This window comes from Pelobates fuscus, chromosome 9, assembly GCF_036172605.1.
Source record: "Pelobates fuscus isolate aPelFus1 chromosome 9, aPelFus1.pri, whole genome shotgun sequence".
In the NCBI taxonomy this organism is placed as follows: Eukaryota; Metazoa; Chordata; class Amphibia; order Anura; family Pelobatidae; genus Pelobates; species Pelobates fuscus.
In genome coordinates, this window is record NC_086325.1 from 160736016 (window position 1) to 160761031 (window position 25016).

Consider the following 25016-nt stretch of genomic DNA (forward strand, 5'->3'; position numbering starts at 1 on the left):
GTTAGTTATACTGGGTGGGTTTATATTATTAAAGGGACACTCCAGGCTCCCACACACGTTAGATGCACTGTGTAGGTTAGGTTACAGTTAGTTATACTGGGTGGGTTTATATTATTAAAGGGGCTCTCTAGGCTCCCACACACGTTAGATGCACTGTGTAGGTTAGGTTACAGTTAGTTATACTGGGTGGGTTTATATTATTAAAGGGGCTCTCTAGGCTCCCACACACGTTAGGTGCACTGTGTAGATTAGGTTACAGTTAGTTATACTGGGTGGGTTTATATTATTAAAGGGACACTCCAGGCTCCCACACACGTTAGATGCACTGTGTAGGTTAGGTTACAGTTAGTTATACTGGGTGGGTTTATATTATTAAAGGGACACTCCAGGCTCCCACACACGTTAGATGCACTGTGTAGGTTAGGTTACAGTTATACTGGGTGGGTTTATATTATTAAAGGGACACTCCAGGCTCCCACACACGTTAGATGCACTGTGTAGGTTAGGTTACAGTTAGTTATACTGGGTGGGTTTATATTATTAAAGGGACACTCCAGGCTCATACACACGTTAGATGCACTGTGTAGGTTAGGTTACAGTTAGTTATACTGGGTGGGTTTATATTATTAAAGGGGCTCTCTAGGCTCCCACACACATTAGATGCACTGTGTAGGTTAGGTTACAGTTATACTGGGTGGGTTTATATTATTAAAGGGACACTCCAGGCTCCCACACACGTTAGGTGCACTGTGTAGGTTAGGTTACAGTTAGTTATACTGGGTGGGTTTATATTATTAAAGGGGCTCTCTAGGCTCCCACACACGTTAGATGCACTGTGTAGGTTAGGTTACAGTTAGTTATACTGGGTGGGTTTATATTATTAAAGGGACACTCCAGGCTCCCACACACGTTAGATGCACTGTGTAGGTTAGGTTACAGTTAGTTATACTGGGTGGGTTTATATTATTAAAGGGGCTCTCTAGGCTCCCACACACGTTAGATGCACTGTGTAGGTTAGGTTACAGTTATACTGGGTGGGTTTATATTATTAAAGGGGCTCTCTAGGCTCCCACACACATTAGATGCACTGTGTAGGTTAGGTTACAGTTATACTGGGTGGGTTTATATTATTAAAGGGACACTCCAGGCTCCCACACACGTTAGGTGCACTGTGTAGGTTAGGTTACAGTTAGTTATACTGGGTGGGTTTATATTATTAAAGGGACACTCCAGGCTCCCACACACGTTAGATGCACTGTGTAGGTTAGGTTACAGTTAGTTATACTGGGTGGATTTATATTATTAAAGGGACACTCCAGGCTCCCACACACGTTAGGTGCACTGTGTAGGTTAGGTTACAGTTAGTTATACTGAGTGGGTTTATATTATTAAAGGGACAGTCCAGGCTCCCACACACGTTAGATGCACTGTGTAGGTTAGGTTACAGTTAGTTATACTGGGTGGGTTTATATTATTAAAGGGACACTCCAGGCTCCCACACACGTTAGGTGCACTGTGTAGGTTAGGTTACAGTTAGTTATACTGAGTGGGTTTATATTATTAAAGGGACAGTCCAGGCTCCCACACACGTTAGGTGCACTGTGTAGGTTAGGTTACAGTTAGTTATACTGGGTGGGTTTATATTATTAAAGGGACACTCCAGGCTCCCACACACGTTAGGTGCACTGTGTAGGTTAGGTTACAGTTAGTTATACTGGGTGGGTTTATATTAATAAAGGGACACTCAAGACTCCCACACACGTTAGATGCACTGTGTAGGTTAGGTTACAGTTAGTTATACTGGGTGGGTTTTTATTATTAAAGGGACACTCCAGGCTCCCACACACGTTAGGTGCACTGTGTAGGTTAGGTTACAGTTATACTGGGTGGGTTTATATTATTAAAGGGACACTCCAGGCTCCAACACATGTTAGATGCACTGTGTAGGTTAGGTTACAGTTAGTTATACTGGGTGAGTTTATATATTAAAGGGACACTCCAGGCTCCCACACACGTTAGATGCACTGTGTAGGTTAGGTTACAGTTAGTTATACTGGGTGGGTTTATATATTAAAGGGACACTCCAGGCTCCCACACACGTTAGGTGCACTGTGTAGGTGTCAGGGTACCTGTAGTCTCTACCTCTGAGAGAGGTAGAGACTTAGACGTTTATCCTTCCAGAAGGGCTGTTCCTCCCGTTCCTCGCGGTTCTCTCTGCCATTTACACGCCGGCCGCGAGGGATCCACTTCCATTTATAACGCGACGCTCAACAGCCGACGTCATGACGCCAATCCAGCTCGATCTGTCAATCAAATCCTGAACACGAATCAGGACTCGTCGGGGGTGTGATTACCTCCTAGAACCGGGGTATTTAATAGAGCTTCCCGCATTTGCTCATTGCCCTGTCGTGGTTCTAGCCTGTCTAGTCACTCAGTGCTCTTGTTTTCTAGTTGTCTCTTGGTTCTGATCCGGCTTGTTTATACTACCCTGCTTATCTCTGTTACCCTTTGACTCGGCTTGTCTCTCGCTTACCTGTCTTCTCGTTCCCTCGACCTCGGCTTGTCTCTGACCATTCTCTACTTACTCCTTACGTTAGTCCGGCCATTCTAAGGTCCGGTATACGTACCTTACTGTCTGTTTGTACTCTGCGTGTTGGATCCCTGACCCGATCCTGACAGTAGGTTAGGTTACAGTTAGTTATACTGGGTGGGTTTATATTATTAAAGGGACACTCCAGGCTCCCACACACGTTAGGTGCACTGTGTAGGTTAGGTTACAGTTAGTTACACTGGGTGGGTATATATTATTAAAGGGACACTCCAGGCTCCCACACACGCTAGGTGCACTTTGTAGGTTAGGTTGCAGTTATACTGGGTGGGTTTGTATTATTAAAGGTACACTCCAGGCTCCCACACACATTAGGTGCACTATGTAGGTTAGGTTACCATTCGTTACACTGGGTGGGATTATATTATTAAAGGGACACTCCAGGCTCTCACACATATAAATCCTACAGCGAAGAGCTTTATATTGTGAGAATTACAAGACCCAGACCTACATTTTGATGCATAGTATGTCTCTGAAATATTAAAAATGAAGGCACAGTCGCAGTTTAGAAATTGCCCTTCAAATTTGAGGTGGCTAGAGTGGAGTTTCAATGAATGTCAATGGACTGCGTGAGTTGCAAACAAATGGTCATATCGTGAAAGCTATCAGGCTTAGCCGTACACATTTCTAGTGGCAGCAGGGATAGCTGAACATTTTGATATAAGATTTGTGTAGGTGGGCTTGAAAATGAAGGAGTGGTGGCAGTTTAGAAATCATGTCCTGATTTTTCAGCTTTTGCCAGCTCCCAGGGCTGCCATCAGAAATTTTGGGGCCCCTGACAAAGCACAAGGTCTGGGCCCCCCCCCCCCCCCGCCCCCACCCCCTCCCTCCCGGGCCCGCCCATGCCCTACCTAGTCCGCTGACAATGATGCGGGACTGCATGTGGTGTGTATAGTGGAAGTGAATTAGAATGTGTGTAATGGATGTAGTGTTTGTGTGTATTAGATACTGTTTGTGCAGTGAATGCAGAGTGTGTGTTTGTGTAGCGGATGCAGTGTGTATAGTGAACGCAGAGTGTGTTTGAGTAGTTTATGTAGTGTGTGTACAGTGATGTAGTGTGTGTTTGTGTAGTGGATGTAGTGTTTGTATGTACTAGATGAAATGTGTTTAGTGGATGCAGTGTCTGTAGTGGATGTAGTGTGTGTATTAGACGCAGTGTCTGTGTATAGTGAATGCAGAGTGTTTCAATTTGTGGTTGATGTAGTGTGTGTACTGTGAATACAGGATGTTTGTGTAGTGGATGCTGTGTGTACAGTTAATGCAGAGTGTGTGTCAGTATAGTGAATACAGAGTGTGTGCATAGTTTAGTGAATGCAGAGTGTGTGTTAGTGTGTAATGAATGCAGAGTGTGTGTTAGTGTGTAGTGAATGCAGAGTGTGTCAGTGTAGTGAATGAAGTGTGTGTGTTAGTGCAGTGAATGCAGAGTGTGTGTAAATGTGTAGTGAATGCAGAGAGTGTGTTAGTGTGTAGCGGATGCAGAGTGTGTGTTAGTGTAGTGAATGCAGAGTGTGTTAATGTGTAGTGAATGCAGAGAGTGTGTCAGTATAGTGGATGCAGTGAGTGTGTTAGTGTGTAGTGTATGCAGAGTGCATGTTGTATTAGTGTATGCAGTGTGTGTTGTGTCAGTGTATGCAGAGTGTGTGTTGTGTTAGTGTATGCAGTGTGTGTTGTGTTAGTGTATGCATAGTGTGTGTTGTGTTAGTGTATGCAGTGTGTGTTCTGTCAGTGTATGCAGAGTGTGTGTGTTGTGTCAGTGTATGCAGAGTGTGTGTTGTGTTAGTGTATGCAGTGTGTGTGTGCTGTGTTAGTGTATGCAGTGTGTGTTGTTTCGGTGTATGCAGAGTATGTTGTGTCAGTGTATGCAGAGTGTGTGTTGTGTTAGTGTATGCAGTGTGTGTTGTGTCAGTGTATGCAGAGTGTGTGTGTTGTGTCAGTGTATGCAGAGTGTGTGTGTTGTGTCAGTGTATGCAGAGTGTGTGTTGTGTTAGTGTATGCAGTGTGTGTGTTGTGTCAGTGTATGTAGTGTGTGTGTCGTGTTAGTGTATGTAGTGTGTGTGTGTGTGTCGTGTCAGTATATGCAGTGTGTGTTGTGTCAGTGTATGTAGTGTGTGTGTGTTGTGTCAGTGTGTGTGTTGTGTCAGTGTAGGTAGTGTGTGTGTGTGTTGTGTCAGTGTATGTAGTGTGTGTGTGTGTTGTGTCAGTATATGCAGTGTGTTGTGTCAGTGTATGTAGTGTGTGTGTGTGTTGTGTCAGTGTGTGCAGTGTGTGTGTTGTGTCAGTGTATGTATTGTGTTTGTGTGTTGTGTCAGTGTATGTAGTGTGTGTGTGTTGTATCAGTGTGTGTAGTGTGTGTTGTGTCAGTGTATGCAGTGTGTGTGTTGTGTCAGTGTATGTAGTGTGTGTGTTGTGTCAGTGTATATAGTGTGTGTGTGTGTTGTGTCAGTGTATGCAGTGTGTGTGTTGTGTCAGTGTATGTAGTGTGTGTTGTGTCAGTGTATGTAGTGTGTGTGTGTTGTGTCAGTGTATGTAGTGTGTGTGTTGTGTTAGTGTATGTAGTGTGTGTTGTGTTAGTGTATATAGTGTGTGTGTGTTGTGTCAGTGTATGCAGTGTGTGTGTTGTGTCAGTGTATATAGTGTGTGTGTGTTGTGTTAGTGTATGTAGTGTGTGTTGTGTCAGTGTATATAGTGTGTGTGTGTGTTGTGTCAGTGTATGCAGTGTGTGTGTTGTGTCAGAGTATACAGTGTGTGTGCTGTGTCAGTGTATGTAGTGTGTGTTGTGTCAGTGTATGCAGTGTGTGTGTTGTGTCAGTGTATGTAGTGTGTGTTGTGTTAGTGTATATAGTGTGTGTGTGTTGTGTCAGTGTATGTAGTGTGTGTGTGTGTTGTGTCAGTGTATGCAGTGTGTGTGTTGTGTCAGTGTATGTAGTGTGTGTGTGTTGTGTCAGTGTATGTAGTGTGTGTGTGTGTGTAAATGTGCAATCTGGGGTGAGGGGGGGCGGGGGCATTTTAACATAATTGTGTCTAGGGAGGGGGAAGATTCCATCCCCGGTGCCCGGTGGTCCGGTGGCATGGTGGGGCCCCCCGGGTTCTCTGTTACCGCAGAGGGGGCCCAGGCAGCACACTGCCTCTTCTCTCCTCCAATAACTCTCGCGAGACCCGCGGAGCGTTGCCATGGCAACCGGGTCTCGCAAGAGTTATTAGCAGAGACGAGAAGAGAAGAGGCAGTGTGCTGCCTGGGCCCCCTCTGCGGTAACAGGGAGCCGGGGGCCCGCGGCTGCACACATAGATAGCGATATTTGCTATCTATGTGTGCAGGGAGGGAAAGTGGGGCCCGGGACTGCCAGAGCAGTTCAGGCCCCCCAGGGGCCAGGTTCCTACGGGACCAATTTCGCCACAAAAACAACGATATTTTGTGAACCATTCGGCGAAATGTTCCACAAAGCAAAAGCACAATAATCGTGAACAATCCGCACGTTTCGGTATATTACTGTCTATGGCAGCTCACATCAAACTATGAAATGCAGGAACTTCAAATGTAAGTCTCTTATTTCTTCTTTTTTTCATTATTTTAAATTTTTTGGTTTATATTTATATTTTAAGTCACTATCCATATAAAGCCTTGCGGACTGATGGGGTTACTTTGTGTCCCATTAATGCACTGCAGGTTTCTCCAGGCAAGGTATTGTTCTGTACACCTGACCTTGACATCGTGACGAGGAAGTTACATACATTCCTGTAAGAGAAAGCTCGTTGGCGTAAAGCGAACATCCCCGCCTAACTCGTTAATCTAGGTCGCATTCAGCAGTCAAAGGTTTTTTTTTCCTATTAAACTGCACGAAATGCATTTTCTTGTATGTCTACACAGCTATAGTCTCTCTCTTTCTTGTTTCTGTAAAATTTCTATATCCTGCATAAAATGCAAAGCCCAAACCATCAGGGGGAAACGCGGCCAGCCCTGACGCTCTTTCTATTCAGTGTAATATTGTTATTATTTTATTTACAGCCATCTGATTGCAAGCCTGGGGCAGCCTGAAAGCTCATTGCGTTTTGTTCTTGACAGGTGGGCTCGTCTTTGTTTGATGTCATCGCTTTCTGCTCTGATCTACTTGTCTCGCCTTGTGGGATTTTCGCCGTGTGGATTTCAGCTGCGGCAGAGACTGTGACACATCTGGAAAAGTTAAAGGAAAAAAACAAAAAAACAAACAAAAACAATTTGCAGATGTCTCAGTCACCTGCATTGTTAAGAGGAGCTAAGAAGGGCAATATATTCCACTGTTTATCTTGATTTGGACTTCATTAAGGGAGGGGGGGGGGGGGTCCATTATTGGGCCTAAAACTACCAGTGGACTAGATTTACCACAATTCACTGCTAAGTTAGTTGAGAATGATGGGAATTGTAGTCCATTGACACAATAAAGGCTTGTAATACACATTACTGTGTCACTCGGCCCTAACTTTGAATTAGGGCCTCAAAAGATGGTCGCAAGAGGTCTCCTGTGTAAAATGAAGAGTTTATTAACTCTTACTGTGTAACATTGTTTATTTGTTAATCTGTAGTTATCTCTACCTTATAAACCAGAGCTGAGTAGAGGTGATACATTGTATCTCACAGAGTACAATGCTGGCGGTATAAGCACCCAGCTTCCCTTTTTAAAAAGAAGGATTCTGGGATATTTAATAAAACCTTAATTTTTGTCCTAAAACATATTTGACAATGAAATGTGCCATAAACTCTTAAAGGAGATGAGTGATAACTTCCATATAAAACTCAATTACAGTATAGAACTCCATTATAACACTCAGTGTCAGTATAGTACCCCCATATAACACTCAGTGTCAGTATAGTACCCCCATATAACAATCAGTACCAATATGGTACCCCCATATAACACTCAGTGTCAGTATAGTACCCCCATATAACACTCAGTGTCAGTATAGTACCCCCATATAACACTCAGTGTCAGTATAGTACCCCAATATAACACTCAGTGTCAGTATAGTACCCCCATATAACACTCAGTGTCAGTATAGTACCCCCATATAACACTCAGTGTCAGTATAGTACCCCCATATAACACTCAGTGTCAGTATAGTACCCCCATATAACAATCAGTACCAATATGGTACCCCCATATAACACTCAGTGTCAGTATAGTACCCCCATATAACCCTCAGTGTCAGTATAGTACCCCCATATAACAATCAGTACCAATATGGTACCCCCATATAACACTCAGTCTCAGTATAATACCCCCATATAACACTCAGTGTAAGTATAGTACCCCCATATAACACTCAGTGTCAGTATAGTACCCCCATATAACACTCAGTGTCAGTATAGTACCCCCATATAACACTCAGTGTCAGTATAGTACCCCCCATATAACACTCAGTGTCAGTATAGTACCCCCATATAACACTCAGTGTCAGTATAGTACTCCCATATAACACTCGGTGTCAGTATAGTACCCCCATATAACAATCAGTACCAATATGGTACCCCCATATAACACTCAGTCTCAGTATAATACCCCCATATAACACTCAGTGTAAGTATAGTACCCCCATATAACACTCAGTGTCAGTATAGTACCCCCATATAACACTCAGTGTCAGTATAGTACCCCCATATAACACTCAGTGTCAGTATAGTACCCCCATATAACACTCAGTGTCAGTATAGTACCCCCATATAACACTAAGTGTCAATATAGTACCCCCATATAACACTCGGGGTCAGTATAGTACCCCCATATAACAATCAGTACCAATATGGTACCCCCATATAACACTCGGTGTCAGTATAATACCCCCATATAACACTCAGTGTAAGTATAGTACCCCCATATAACACTCAGTGTCAGTATAGTACCCCCATATAACACTCAGTCTCAGTATAATAACCCATATATCACTCAGTGTCATTATAGTACCCCCATATAACACTCAGTGTCAGTATAGTACCCCCATATAACACTTAGTGTCAGTATAGTACCCCCATATAACACTCAGTGTCAGTATAGTACCCGCATATAACACTCAGTGTCAGTATAGTACCCCCATATAACACTCAGTGTCAGTATAGTACCCCCATATAACACTTAGTGTCAGTATAGTACCCCCATATAACACTCAGTGTCAGTATAGTACCCGCATATAACACTCAGTGTCAGTATAGTACCCCCATATAACACTTAGTGTCAGTATAGTACCCCCATATAACACTCAGTGTCAGTATAGTACCCCCATATAACACTCAGTGTCAGTATAGTACCCCCATATAGCACTCAGTGTCAGTATAGTACCCGCATATAACACTTAGTGTCAGTATAGTACCCCCATATAACACTTAGTGTCAGTATAGTACCCCCATATAACACTCAGTGTCAGTATAGTACCCCCATATAACACTCAGTGTCAGTATAGTACCCCCATATAACAATCAGTACCAATATGGTACCCCCATATAACACTCAGTGTCAGTATAGTACCCCCATATAACCCTCAGTGTCAGTATAGTACCCCCATATAACAATCAGTACCAATATGGTACCCCCATATAACACTCAGTCTCAGTATAATACCCCCATATAACACTCAGTGTAAGTATAGTACCCCCATATAACACTCAGTGTCAGTATAGTACCCCCATATAACACTCAGTGTCAGTATAGTACCCCCATATAACACTCAGTGTCAGTATAGTACCCCCCATATAACACTCAGTGTCAGTATAGTACCCCCATATAACACTCAGTGTCAGTATAGTACTCCCATATAACACTCGGTGTCAGTATAGTACCCCCATATAACAATCAGTACCAATATGGTACCCCCATATAACACTCAGTCTCAGTATAATACCCCCATATAACACTCAGTGTAAGTATAGTACCCCCATATAACACTCAGTGTCAGTATAGTACCCCCATATAACACTCAGTGTCAGTATAGTACCCCCATATAACACTCAGTGTCAGTATAGTACCCCCATATAACACTCAGTGTCAGTATAGTACCCCCATATAACACTAAGTGTCAATATAGTACCCCCATATAACACTCGGGGTCAGTATAGTACCCCCATATAACAATCAGTACCAATATGGTACCCCCATATAACACTCGGTGTCAGTATAATACCCCCATATAACACTCAGTGTAAGTATAGTACCCCCATATAACACTCAGTGTCAGTATAGTACCCCCATATAACACTCAGTCTCAGTATAATAACCCATATATCACTCAGTGTCATTATAGTACCCCCATATAACACTCAGTGTCAGTATAGTACCCCCATATAACACTTAGTGTCAGTATAGTACCCCCATATAACACTCAGTGTCAGTATAGTACCCGCATATAACACTCAGTGTCAGTATAGTACCCCCATATAACACTCAGTGTCAGTATAGTACCCCCATATAACACTTAGTGTCAGTATAGTACCCCCATATAACACTCAGTGTCAGTATAGTACCCGCATATAACACTCAGTGTCAGTATAGTACCCCCATATAACACTTAGTGTCAGTATAGTACCCCCATATAACACTCAGTGTCAGTATAGTACCCCCATATAACACTCAGTGTCAGTATAGTACCCCCATATAGCACTCAGTGTCAGTATAGTACCCGCATATAACACTTAGTGTCAGTATAGTACCCCCATATAACACTTAGTGTCAGTATAGTACCCCCATATAACACTCAGTGTCAGTATAGTACCCCCATATAACAATCAGTACCAATATGGTACCCCCATATAACACTCAGTCTCAGTATAATACCCCCATATAACACTCAGTGTAAGTATAGTACCCCCATATAACACTCAGTGTAAGTATAGTACCCCCATATAACACTCAGTACCAGTATAGTACCCGCATATATCACTCAGTGTCAGTATAGTACCCGCATATAACACTCAGTACCAGTATAGTACCCCCATGTAACACTCATTGTTCGTATGGTACCCCCATATAACTCTCACTGTAACTATAGTACCCCATTATAACACTCAGTGTCAGTAAAGTACCCCCATATAACACTCAGTACCAGTCTAATACCCCCATATAACACTCAGTGTCAGTATAGTACCCGCATATAACACTCAGTTGTAAGTATAGTACCTCCATATAACACTCAGTCTCAGTATAATACCCCCATATAACACTCAGTGTAAGTATAGTACCCCATATAACACTCAGTTGTAAGTATAGTACCTCCATATAACACTCAGTACCAATATAGTACCCCCATATAACACTCAGTGTCAGTATAGTACCCCCATGTAACACTCAGTACCAGTATAGTACCCCCATGTAACACTCATTGTTCGTATGGTACCCCCATATAACTCTCACTGTAACTATAGTACCCCATTATAACACTCAGTGTCAGTAAAGTACCCCCATATAACACTCAGTACCAGTATAATACCCCCATATAACACTCAGTGTCAGTATAGTACCCGCATATAACACTCAGTTGTAAGTATAGTACCTCCATATAACACTCAGTACCAATATAGTACCCCCATATAACACTCAGTCTTGGTATAGTACCTCCATATAACACTCAGTTGTAAGTATAGTACCTCCATATAACACTCAGTACCAATATAGTACCCCCATATAACACTCAGTGTCAGTATAGTACCCCCATATAACACTCAGTACCAGTATAATACCCCCATATAACACTCAGTACCAATATAGTAACCCCATATAACACTCAGTCTCGGTATAGTACCTCCATATAACACTCAGTGCCAGTATAGTACCCCATTATAACACTCATAGAGTCAGGAATGTATCCTAGATGGTCCAGTTTCCCACTTAACCCTCATTGTGCCCCCCCCCCCCTCATTATTACCCCATCTCTCTGTTAATTAGACAAGAATGACGTTTAATTGAGATGAGATGTCATGATTAACCCTCCCATTGCCAGCAGTTAATGCATTGCTATTAGTGAGTTACCTGGAGGTGTATTTTTGGGAGCTCCCATCATCATAGATAAAACTCTGGTTGGTGTAGCACTCACTGCACATCCTTCTCCCACTTTCCCCAGGCTCCAGCTGGTGGTGGTGGTGGTGATGGTGGTGAAGGGCAGTGGATTTGTAGATCCCTTGAAGGCTCCTATCTTCAGTGGTAAATGGCATCTGAGAGTTGGTTTAAATCCCTGATACTGAGAGTAAGGGAAGCCCCTCTCCAGCCTTTATTCTGATATTTTGGTCTTTTCTTCCAGCTGCTCCTGAGCCCTGCATGCACTAGATCTGCTCCAGTTTAACCAATGAGGTGTCACCCCACCACCACTACCAATACCTTCCCCAGCCTGTTCTCAAGTCCTGCAGGTGGGGACAAGCTAGCTCATTAGCATAATGGTCCTTTAAGTAAGTCAGCACACACAGTCCCACTATAGCAGGCTGCTCTGACTGCTCCTACCACCTGCCTGGGATCTCTAAATATAAATAATCAATAATTCTCTTTATAAAACCCTTTCTGGGACTTTCACCCAACCAGCTTCCAAGACAATCCCATCCTTCCTGCTTTCAATAGTGTCAAGTGGCTGCAATCCAGTGGCACCTTTATCTTAAAGCCACTTAGGGAACAAAAATGTAAAAAAGAAACTCTTTGTTGATCTTTCGTAAATATTGTGTTTTTCTTTCGTTCTGTTATTTTATTCTCTCCTTTTTTTTTTTCTATAGAATTATTTGTCCATTTTACACCATGGGGAAAGGGGGATTCAAATCCCCCTATAGAGTGGTGTTTTGGCACCACCTGCTGGTCATGCTAGATATTGCAGGTTATAGATCCCAAGACACATGTTGAGCTGAGCTATTGTGTATCATTTATTGTAAATATTGCAAAGGCAGAATGTCATTATCCAGAATTTCGTTTCCTTCTTCCTTGAGCCAATTTAATACAAAGTGCAGAGTCAGATGATCTTCCAGCCAATGGCTGTATTATCATAGTATCTCCCAGTGTTAATTTCCAATTGATGTAGAGCTTCTCTAAGTCTGATTGTGCATTTCTTGGTCCTATCAGATTTCCCAAATGTTCCTGAGCTATTCCACATAATGCTGACAGCAGAGGAAGCTCCAGTAATCGTGGATGGTGGGTGAGATGAAGTGTTTCTTGTATTAACCCTTTCTCGCCCTTTTCCCAGCCGCAGCAGAGCCCTGTACGCCTCCTTCGGTGGGCCCCATTGGAAAAGGATGCTGCACAGCCCATGTGACACAGTGATAGCAGAACACAATGAACTGGGGATGAGCTATAATTTATCAGAATCAGCAGCTGTCATCGTGACAACTTGTCATCTCCGCACAGTCAAAGTATTGATTATTTATATAAAAATAGTGCATTTGAGAAGTCTTCATACCTCTTCATTTTTCTTTTCACATTTATGTTGGCGCCTTCTGTTGCGATTGTTTAAACAGTTTTTGGTTGTTTGCTTGTTTGTGTTTTTTACATCAGTCTACACGCAATATCCCATAATGACAAAGCATTAACCAGATTTTTGAAAACTTAGTAAATGTATTAAAACGAAAATAAATAAACAAATATATCACATTGACACAAACATTCAGTCCCTTTGCTATGACACTAGAAATGTAGCTGAGATGTATCCCGTTTCTCTGGATCATCGTTGAGATATTTCTACACATTGATTGGAGTCTGCCTGAGGTACAATTCAATTGATTGGACATGATTAGCAAATGTACACATCTGTCTATATTATATTATTATGTTATTATTTATATAGCACCAACACATTCTGCAGCGCTTTACAATGGGTGGACCAACAGACATGTAGTTGTAACCAGACAAGTTGGACACACAGAAACAGAGGGGTTGAGGGCCCTGCTCAATGAGCTTACATGCTAGAGGGAGTGGGGTAAAATGACACAAAAGGTAAGGATAGTATTAGACTAGTGACAGTTGCAGAAGAGGAATCAATCGGGAGCTATTAACAGTTTAATTGATACGCTTTTATGAAGAAGTGGGTAAATTAATTTCAGATCAAACACAAAGCCATGAGAGCAAAGGAACTGCCTGGCCAGAGGAGAGATATTTTTTTGTGATACAGGTGTGGGGAAGGCTACAAAATAATTTGGTGACATTGAAGGTTCCCAAGGACACAATGCCCTACATAATTCTTAAATGGAAGTAGCTTGGAACAACTAGGAGCTTTCTAAAGCTGGCCGACCGCCAAACTAAGCAATCGGGGAGAAGGGCCTTGAAAAGAGAGAAGATCGTGAACCTGATGGTCATCCTTGGTTGAGCTCCAGAGATCATTTGTGCAGATGGGAGCAACTTCATGATTACTGCAACATTTCCCCAATCTGGCCTTAATGTCGAACTGACCAGACAGAAGTATCTCCTCGCTGCAAGATACATGAACGACAGCTTGGAGTGTGTTGGGATGTGAAGAAAAAAAAACATCTAAGGGGCTCTGAAACTGTGAGGAACGAGATCCTCTGGTCTGATGAAACAAAGATTGTACGGTTTGTCCTCAATTCAAGCATCATGTCTTGAGGAAACCAGGCAGCGCTCACCACCTATGCTATACCCCCCCAAACATGGTCGTGGCATCCTGCTTTAGAGGGTGTATTTTTTAGCAGCATGTACTGGGAGACTGGTCATGGTTGAGAGAAAGTCAAACACAACGAAATGCAGTGATATCCTTAATGAAAACCTGGTTCTGATGCTCAGGACCTCCGATTGGGCAGAAGGTTCACCTTCCAACAGCACACAACCAAGGCAATGCAAGAGTGGCTCAATCAGAGTCCGTACTTGAACCCAATCGAAAAACTCTGGAGAATACAAGTGTCCACCGATGGTCCCCATCCAACCTGACAGAGCTTGAGAGGATTGACGGAGATGACTGGAGGTAACTACTGAAATCTAGGTGTGCAGAGCTTGGCACATCACGCCCAAAAAACATGAAGGTGTAATCGCTGCCAAATATGCTTTAGCCAAATAACTATATCAACGTGATATTTTATTATTTTCATATATTCACAAAGTTTTTAAAAATAATGCATTTTTTCCTTTTTATTATTGAGTAATAAGTGCAGATTGATGGGGGGAAATGGAGGTTTAAACAATTGTAGCATAAGGCTTTCTAAATATGCTGTAAAAACGTGATTCTTTGTATATTAATGAATCCAACATTTTTATTCTTAATAATTTCATGTGAGACTCTGCTTAAAAATATATATTTCATTCATATGGGCTGAAATAGTTTTCACCATCCTTTTAACCCCTTAAGGACACATGACATGTGTGACATGTCATGATTCCCTTTTATTCCAGATTATTATGGTGAGTTTTATTGCTGTGGAGCTCTGGCATACATTTATATTATTAAAATTCAGTAATATAGGCTGAAAGATAGGCATCACATTCAGCTGTTCACAATCTGTATTACTACCTGTGAGCTCTGAGATACAATCACACACAATACAGTGAGTTCTGTTTCTGTGCAGCTCTGTGAAAAGCTTGCATCTCACTAATTATTGTGAGTTCTAGCACTGTGGAGCTCTGTGATAGACTCATAAACATTACTGTGAGTTTTATTGCGGTGGAATTCTGAAACACATCCATTAATCACATATAAGAGCAATTTGTTTTGCAGAGGAGTCAGAATCATATTAAATGACTCCACTGCGTATAACCTTAACATTCCAACTGCAACTGCTCTAAATACTTCGAATGAACCAGGTACTGGTGGCACGTAGTTCTGTCGAATATTAGACCATTTGTCCTATGTCTCGGCCTTCCAAACCAGTTTAAACTTTATTTTCACGACTGGTCACTAAACAATGAATTTCAGTGAATTGAAAATGAAGTTGCAAAGTCTAAGATAAAATATCTAAGTGGTGTCTTTGGCTAAGTCGGAGAATGTTTCCAAATCAGCTAGTTTGTCCTGAATTTTACAATACAGTTTTAAGTTCACTAAAATTCTTTGTATAGTGAGCAAACCCTTTCCGTGTTTGCGATGCCAGTCAGCCCCCCACTGCAATAAAAACATCAGTTTGCATTCACTGGGCATGTGCCACATATTAAAAGGCAACTTTCATCAAAGGTTCGCCTTAATTTTTTAAAGGTTTATTCCATTAAAAGAAATGTAATCATATCTTTTTTAATAATCTATATGTTTTCTTTGTTTGTTTGTTTTTGGAGAAAATCTTGCTTATCAATCTTATTTATGTGGCTGAGCGGCCATGTTGGGTCAGACTCTACGGTTATCTGACCAACTGCTGCTCAACCTAGCTTGCTGCTGCTGTGATTGCTCTGTGTGAACCTACAGCAGACGGCAAGTTAGGTTGAGCAACATTTGATCAGATAACCATGGAGTCTGACCCAACATGGCTGCTCAGCCTGATAAAAAGGTACATTTTCTTAAAATATATATACATTGTAACAGAGCTCCCTGTACCCCTGGCTGGGTACCGCCGCAAGGACTGCTTCCTAGCTGGAACAGGGGACAAACCACTCCTGCCCCTAGTTGCCGAGACTTGACGGGGGTCCTGGAACCACTCCGTCCTGGAGCCGAATGGGGGAACTCGTTCTATCCACCCCCAGGCACTGGACGACACTCAGTCCTGGGAGCTCTAGTCCTTACAGGGACTTTCCCTGTTGAATCCTCCACACTGGAACAAGCTGGAGTAGTGATTAGCCCTTTCCCCTCCCAGTAACCAGACAACACATAGTTCTAGGAGTACAAGCTGGAATATTTTAATCTGGCCAGATGGCCTGCTTTTATACAATTTCAGACACAGTTAAGCACGCCCCTGACACTCCCACACAAATAGGATAATCCCTCCCCCTAGACCTGAGAGGAGACTAGTGTCAGGGTACCTGTGGTCTCTACCTCCAAAAGAGGTAGAGACTTAGCTGTTCCACCATCCAGACGGTCTGATGACTCCCTTCCCCGCGGTCTATCCGGTCATGCAAGGCCGGCCGCGAGGGAGTGACTGCCTTTTACACCATCTAGGCAGGAAGTCATCATCAGGACACTCCCCCGGATCGACCTGTCAGTCAATTGCTGCAGGACCAATCAGGACGTCTCGGAGGTGTGGTTACTGCTCTGAACAGGGTATTTAACAGAGCTTCCTTCATTAGCTCATTGCCCTGTCGTGGTTCTAGCTTGTTCTAGTCACTCAGTGCTTGTGTATTCTATTATCCCTTTTGGTTTTGACCCGGCTTGTTTACCTTACTCTGCTTATCTCTGTTACCCTTGATTCGGCTTGTCTCTCGCTTACCTGTCTTCTGTTACCCTCGACCTCGGCTTGTCTTTGACCATTCTATACGGTACTACTTACGTTAGTCCGGACATTCTAAGGTCCGGTATACGTATCTGGCTACTGTTTGTACTCTGCGTGTTGGATCCCTGTCCCGATCCTGACATTACGACAGGGCCAATGGATCCTGCAAGTACAAACAGTCAGCTGGCTTCTCCTGATCCTAGGTTTGAAGCCATGGATCACAGAATGGATCAGATGGCGCTTGCGCTACAGGCTCTATTATCTCATGCCAATAACCCACCAGAGGAGATACGTAATACCCCTGTTTCTCCTGTCAGTTTAGGTCTAGAGGTAGCAACAGTGGGTGCTTCTTCTCGCATTACCCCCCCAGTACGCTATGGTGGGGCTCCTGAGAAGTGTCGTGGTTTTTTAAACCAAATTAGTATCCACTTTGAATTGCAACCCCGCTCTTATCCTACAGATAGGGCAAAGGTAGGATTTATTATCACCCTACTTATTGAGAAAGCTCTGAGATGGGCCAACCCACTATGGGAAAACGATAACCCATTAGTGTATAACTATAACGCATTTGTAGCTGCTTTTAGAAGAACATTTGATCCTCCAGGTAGAAAGGTTAATGCAGCCAGATTACTGTTGCGCCTGAGACAGGAGAACCGAACACTGGTGGATTATGCACTAGAGTTCAGGTCTCTGGCGTCAGAAGTCAAGTGGAATGAGCAGGCGTATATGGATGTATTTTTGAATGGCCTATCTGAAGTAATCCTTGATGAGGTTGCTACCAGAGAACTCCCTGAGAATTTAGAAGATTTAATTTTGTTCATCTCTCGTATAGATGAACGTTTAAGAGAGAGACAGAACACTCGAGAGAGGAACCGGAGACCTTCTTTTAGGTTAGCCCCCGCTTTTCCAAGTCCTGACTCCACGGTATCTTTGCTTCCTGAACCTATGCAGATAGGTTATACCCGCCTCTCTGAGGAGGAAAGACAGTACAGGAGAAGAGAGGGTTTGTGTATGTATTGTGGAGCCAAGGGTCATTTACTTTCGAACTGTCCTAACCGTCCGGGAAACGCTCGCACCTAAGTCTCTCTAGAGGACAAGCCTTGGGTGTTTCTATTTTGTCCTCTACTCCTAATTATAAAGATCACAGGCTTCTGCTACCAGTTTCCTTAACTTGGGAGAAGGAAGTAGTAAGGGCTATGGCATTGATAGATTCCGGTGCTGCTGAGAATTTTATCGACCAAGCCTTTGCTATTAAGAACAATTTCCCATCCCAGCTAAGGGAGACACCCTTGGCCGTTGAGGCCATAGATGGTAGACCACTACTAGACCCTGTTATCTTTCGTGAAACCATACCCATTAGTTTAAATGTTGGTATCCTACACGTGGAGAATTTATCTCTTTTGCTCATTTCATCCCCTTCCGTTCCCATAGTTCTGGGGTACCCATGGTTGAAGAAACATAACCCTATTATCGATTGGGAGTTAGGGGAGATACTCTCGTGGGGCCAGGGTTGCCAGGATAGGTGTTTATGCAAGGTTTCTCCATTAGCTAATGTTAACATACCTGAGACTCCTATTCAGTCCACAGAAAGACAGATACCAGACCTTTACCTAGACTTAAAGGGAGTATTTGACAAGAAGAATGCCGATTCTTTGCCGCCACACAGGCCATTTGATTGTAAAATTAAGCTTCTACCTGGGACTATGCCTCCGAGGGGCCATGTATATCCTTTGTCTGTTCAGGAAAACTTGGTTCTAGAGGAGTATATTCGGGAGAATTTAGAAAAGGGATTCATTAGGAGGTCTTCTTCCCCGGCCGGGGCTGGGTTCTTTTTCGTTAAGAAAAAGGATGGCACGCTGAGACCTTGTATCGATTACCGAGGCTTGAATAAAATAACTGTCAGAAATGCCTATCCTATTCCACTTATTACCGAGTTATTTGATCGTCTTAAGGGCTCCAAAATCTTCACCAAGTTAGATCTCAGAGGGGCATATAATTTGGTGAGAGTCCAGCAGGGACACGAGTGGATGACAGCGTTCAATACTCGGTACGGTCACTATGAATACACAGTCAGGGCCGGTGCTAGGATTTTTGACTACACAGGCGAAGATGCATTTTGACGCCCCCCTCCCCCCCCCCCCCCACCACCCAAAAAACCCAATGCATCTTCACCTCTGTGTCTCGTAGCCCCCCTTTTGAATTTTACCCCCATTAGTGTTGCATATCCACTCTCTTACCCCTCTGGTCCCTTTGTGCCTTACACCCCCCTTTAGTGTGTCTCATACAACCCCTCTTATGTATTTCTTACTTCCCCGTCAGACACTTTCTATCTCTCTTTTTCTCCCATATAGACATAGACATAGATACAGGCAAAAATACATACATGCACAAATACACAAACATACAGACACACAACCATACAAGCACACAGACATAATTATTCAGGCACACAGTCACAAAGATATACAGACACACAGTCATAAAAGGCACACAATCAAACAAACACAGTCATACAATCTACACATTCAGGTACATTGTCGTACAAACACAGACATACATTCATACAGACACAGGCACACACAAAAATACAGACACAGACATAAAGAAACATAGAGATTGGCATATAGAGACATACATACACAGTGATACAGAGACATACATACGCAGACAGTCATAAAGAGACATACAGACAAGGCATACAGAGACATACAAAGACAGACAAACAAAGAACCCTGCACACTGATACCGTGTAAATGCTCCGGCCATCCACAGTGGTAGTTGCTCCGACGTGAGGCAGACATCGCTGGATCCACCAGTAAAGTCTTCAAAAGGAATAAACGCAGGCAATACTCCAATAGTAAGGATGGTATATTTATTGATAGGTGACCAACCCCATAGAAAGTGTGATGTTTCGGCTCAGCAGAGCCTTAATAATGCAATAATGCTCTGCTTAGCCGAAACGTTGCACTTTCTTTGGGGTGGTTCACCTATCAATAAATATACCATTATTACTATTAGAGTGTTGCCTGCATTTATTCCTTTTGAATACATACACAGATCATCATACAGAGACATACAGACTGTATGTCTCTGTATGACGGTCTGTGTATGTACACAGGATGGCTAAAAGATAGACCCCCATCTGTCGTGCAACTTTAACAATGCTTTGAAAGCTGGGGCTCTACCGATTCCCCATGCTTGCAGGATTGTATTTAGCACGGAGCGTGTTTGACTGTAAGTATGTGTTGATATAGAGTATGTTTCTGTGAATGTAGGGGTGAGTTTGTATGTAGTGTTTGAGTTTGAATGCAAGCATGCATTTACGTGTAGTGTTGGGTTTTTGAATGCAGGTGTGTGTTTATATATAATTTTGGTGTCTGATACAGACGTGTGTTTGTATGTAGTGTTGACATTTGAATGCAGGGGTGTGTTTGTATGTAGTGTTGAAGTTTGCATGCAGGTGGTTATTTGTGTGTAGTGTTGGTGTTTGAATGTTGAGATGTATGCACATATACACATACACTGCCACACACGCACACACTGACACACATGCAGATACACATATACATAAACGGATACACATTCAGATAGACAGACACACATATACAGATACACACAAACACTGACAGACATACAGATAAACACACACTGACATACAGACACACTGACAGACATACAGATACACACATACACAATGATAGACATACAGTTACACACACAGACACACTGACAGACACACACACACACTGACAGACATGGATACACACAGACACACTGACAGACAGATATATACACACACAGACACACTGACAGACAGAAACACACACAGATACACTGACAGACATACAGGCACACTGACAGACATACGCACACACACATACACACACAAAGACACACTGACAGACATACACATACAGACACACTGACAGACATATAGATACACACAGACACACTGACAGAAAGATATACACACACACACACACGGACACTGACAGACAGAAACACAAGACACTGACAGATAGAAACACAGACAGACATACAGGCACACTGACAGACATATACACACACAAAGACACACTGACAGACAGACATACACAGACACACTGACAGACATATAGATACACACAGACAGATATATACACACACAGACACACTGACAGACATACACACACAAACATGCTGATCAAAATATACACTTTTCTAGCCATACACAGGAGGGTGGCTTACCTGGGATCTAGAGTGCTGGCTCAGGTAGTTGGGAGTTAGTCCCGCCCAGCCCCCCTGCTCTCTGCATTCTGCTCTCTGCAGTCTTCTTGGGAGGAAGTCCTCCCATGCTGAAATGAAGGTGGCCAGCGTTAGCTCTGCCCCTGCTGGGCGCGCTGTGTGCTACAGAGGGAGCAGGGATATGACGTGTTCATATCCCCGCCCCCTCCACACAGTCCGCGGCACTGTAGGGAAGAAGGCTGATTTGTGGGGATGCTGCTGCCGCTCGGCCACGCTTCAAGAAGTGACCGGCAGGAAAGGGACGCTGTGCGCTTCCCTCCTGCCGGTCACCCCGACATTTGCGCCCCCGGGCCGGTGCGCCCTAAGGCGGCCGCCTGTGCCGCCTTATGGACGCGCCGGCCCTGTACACAGTTATGCCGTTTGGACTTTGCAATGCTCCTGCAGTATTTCAGGATCTGATTAATGAGGTACTTAGGGAGTTTCAACATGATTGTGTCATTGTCTACCTAGACGACATACTGATACACTCTAGGGAGATTGAAACTCACCATAGACAGGTCAGAGCGGTATTACAGAAACTTCTGCAACATGGTCTATACTGTAAATTGGAAAAATGCAGCTTTGATCAGTCTCAGATAGATTTTCTTGGTTACGTGATTTCTGGGGAAGGTTTTAAGATGGACCCTGACAAACTCCAGTCTATTTTAGATTGGCCATTACCTAAGGGACTCAAGGCTATTCAGAGGTTTATTGGTTTCTCCAATTATTATAGGCGCTTCATTAAGGGTTACTCGTCTATTATTGCGCCCATTACCAATATGACCAAACAGGGGGCAGAAACTAAGACGTGGTCTCCTGAAGCTCTCGCTGCTTTCAAGAGGCTCAAAGAACTTTTTGCTTCTGCTCCAATATTAGTCCATCCTGATACGACTTTGCCGTTTCTACTCGAGGTCGATGCCTCTGAGACAGGAGTAGGTGCGGTTCTGTCACAAAGATTAGCGGTAGATAAACCATTACACCCGTGTGTTTTTTTTCCAGGAAACTTTCTGGGGCTGAGAGCAGATATGACATCGGAGACAGGGAACTGTTAGCAGTCATTAAAGCCTTAAAGGAGTGGAGACATTTGTTGGAGGGGACCCTACACCCTATTACGATTTTGACAGACCACAAAAACTTGTCATATATTGGGGAGGCTAAGCGCTTATCCTCTAGACAAGCTCGTTGGTCCTTATTCCTGACTCACTTCAATTATGTACTGACTTACAGACCTGGTTCTAAAAACTCTAAAGCCGATGCATTATCTCGCCAATATGAACCTTCTACTGTACCTGAACCAGTTCTTTCTTCTATAGTTCCGAAGTGCAATATCATTGCTAATACGAATCTCAGGATTCATTCTCCATTACTGGCCGAGATCATTAAGTTGCAACATCTCGCACCTAAACAGACCCCTGCGGGTCGTCATTTCGTTCCTCCTGCTTTTCAACTGGAACTTTTACAGTGTTTACATAATAGCAAGATGGCGGGACATCCTGGTATTCGCAAAACTTACGCCTTGATCTCTAAGGACTTCTGGTGGTCTACTTTACGGAGGGATGTTGAGGAGTTCATCGCTGCATGTGAAGTTTGTACTAAAACCAAAAAACCCCATACGCTTCCATGTGGACTCCTGCAACCCTTGGAGGTTCCAGAGAAACCATGGTCCTGTTTGGCCATGGACTTTATTGTCGATCTACCTATCTCTAAAAGACAGACTGTTATCCTCACCGTGGTTGACAGGTTTACTAGGATGGCACACTTCATTCCCCTGCCTAAACTTCCGTCTTCTCCCGAATTGGCAGAGATATTCGCCAAGGAGATTTTTCGCCTACATGGCATACCCTCTCAAATTGTATCGGACAGAGGCTCCCAATTTGTTTCCCGCTTTTGGAGGTCCTTCTGCTCTCAACTTGGTATTAAATTAAACTTTTCTTCTGCCTATCATCCTCAGTCTAACGGAGCTGCTGAACGTACCAACCAGAAAATTGAACAATATTTACGATGCTTTGTTTCTGAACACCAGGATGATTGGGTCGGTTTGATTCCTTGGGCGGAGTTTGCACACAACAATCTCGTTTGCGATTCTACTCATTCAAGCCCCTTCTTCATGAATTATGGTTTTCATCCGTCTATTCTTCCTTCGGATTCTCCTTCCCAGGGGGTGCCGTCGGTTGATGTTCATGTTGCCAATTTGAGGAAGTTGTGGGATCAAACTCGACAAATCCTTGTGCACAACTCTATGTTGGTCAAGAAACACGCTGATAAACGTAGAAGGGCGGCTCCGGTCTTTGTTCCAGGTGATAGGGTATGGCTGAGCACGAGGAACATCCGTTTAAAAGTGCCCTCCATGAAGTTCGCTCCTCGTTATATTGGACCCTACAGGGTGCTGACCCGTATCAATCCGGTTGTGTATCGTTTAGCTCTTCCTAATACCTTACGCATTCCGAACTCGTTTCACGTTTCATTGCTGAAACCACTCATATGTAACAGATTTTCCTCCACAATAGCCCCTCCTCGCTCCGTTCAGGTGGAGGGTCAGGAGGAGTATGAGGTCAACTCTATTATTGATTCTCGAATCTCCCGGGGGAGAGTACAATATCTGGTTGATTGGAAGGGATATGGTCCTGAGGAGAGGAGTTGGGTACCTCAGGAGGATGTTCATGCTCCCCGTCTCCGCAGTGCGTATCACTCTTGCTTCCCATCTCGTCCCGGTTCATTCCGCCTGGTGGGCGTATCTGAGAGGGGGGGTACTGTCAGGGTACCTGTGGTCTCTACCTCCAAAAGAGGTAGAGACTTAGCTGTTCCACCATCCAGACGGTCTGATGACTCCCTTCCCCGCGGTCTATCCGGTCATGCAAGGCCGGCCGCGAGGGAGTGACTGCCTTTTACACCATCTAGGCAGGAAGTCATCATCAGGACACTCCCCCGGATCGACCTGTCAGTCAATTGCTGCAGGACCAATCAGGACGTCTCGGAGGTGTGGTTACTGCTCTGAACAGGGTATTTAACAGAGCTTCCTTCATTAGCTCATTGCCCTGTTGTGGTTCTAGCTTGTTCTAGTCACTCAGTGCTTGTGTATTCTATTATCCCTTTTGGTTTTGACCCGGCTTGTTTACCTTACTCTGCTTATCTCTGTTACCCTTGATCCGGCTTGTCTCTCGCTTACCTGTCTTCTGTTACCCTCGACCTCGGCTTGTCTTTGACCATTCTATACGGTACTACTTACGTTAGTCCGGCCATTCTAAGGTCCGGTATACGTATCTGGCTACTGTTTGTACTCTGCGTGTTGGATCCCTGTCCCGATCCTGACAACTAGTTGCAAACAAACATCTAACATACTTCTCCCCTGAGATAATTACCTGAGCACACAAACATATAATTTAATTATCTCTCAGTACAGAAACAGGCAATATAACAAAAAAAAAAAAAAACTACCGCCAAAACACACACAAAAAAACAAAAAAGTCCCATCCCCTGATAGCCCCGATCTGGAGGACCAACATATCCAAAAATCACAAAGATCGGTTCAGGGATGCAGGATTTCCATGGAAGTCATAATTTTGACCGACCGTGCACATGGTCCTATGCACAAAACAGTTCCATGAAATCAGTGCTAACGGTCAGTCAAGTTCAGTAGTTTGAAACCGAACGGAATCCACAGTTCTACCCTGGAACACAGTGTCAAGTGGGCTTAACAAGCTCCCGAGTGATCTCTAGTTCGTGCGGTTGTTCGGTTCCCGAACAACATATTCCCAAATCACACGAACAGAGTAGTTTGCAGGGTATTTTGTATGGCCGATAATCCTGGGGTAGGAGGCTGGCTAGCAGGCTCCTCCAGGAGCTCGTTGCAAACAACCAGACCACATG

General features: G+C 43.6%; 1 protein-coding gene across 1 annotated transcript in view; it reads right to left on the reverse strand.

The window, feature by feature from the left end:
- Positions 1-12185, reverse strand: part of KCNT1 (potassium sodium-activated channel subfamily T member 1) — a 257835-nt gene extending 245650 nt beyond the window's left edge. Inside the window, exon 1 of the mRNA XM_063432887.1 lies at positions 11593-12185. Coding sequence (XP_063288957.1) covers positions 11593-11774 — 182 coding nt within the window. The 5' untranslated portion in view covers positions 11775-12185. The remainder of the gene's footprint in view (positions 1-11592) is intronic.
- Positions 12186-25016: the final 12831 nt, after the last annotated feature.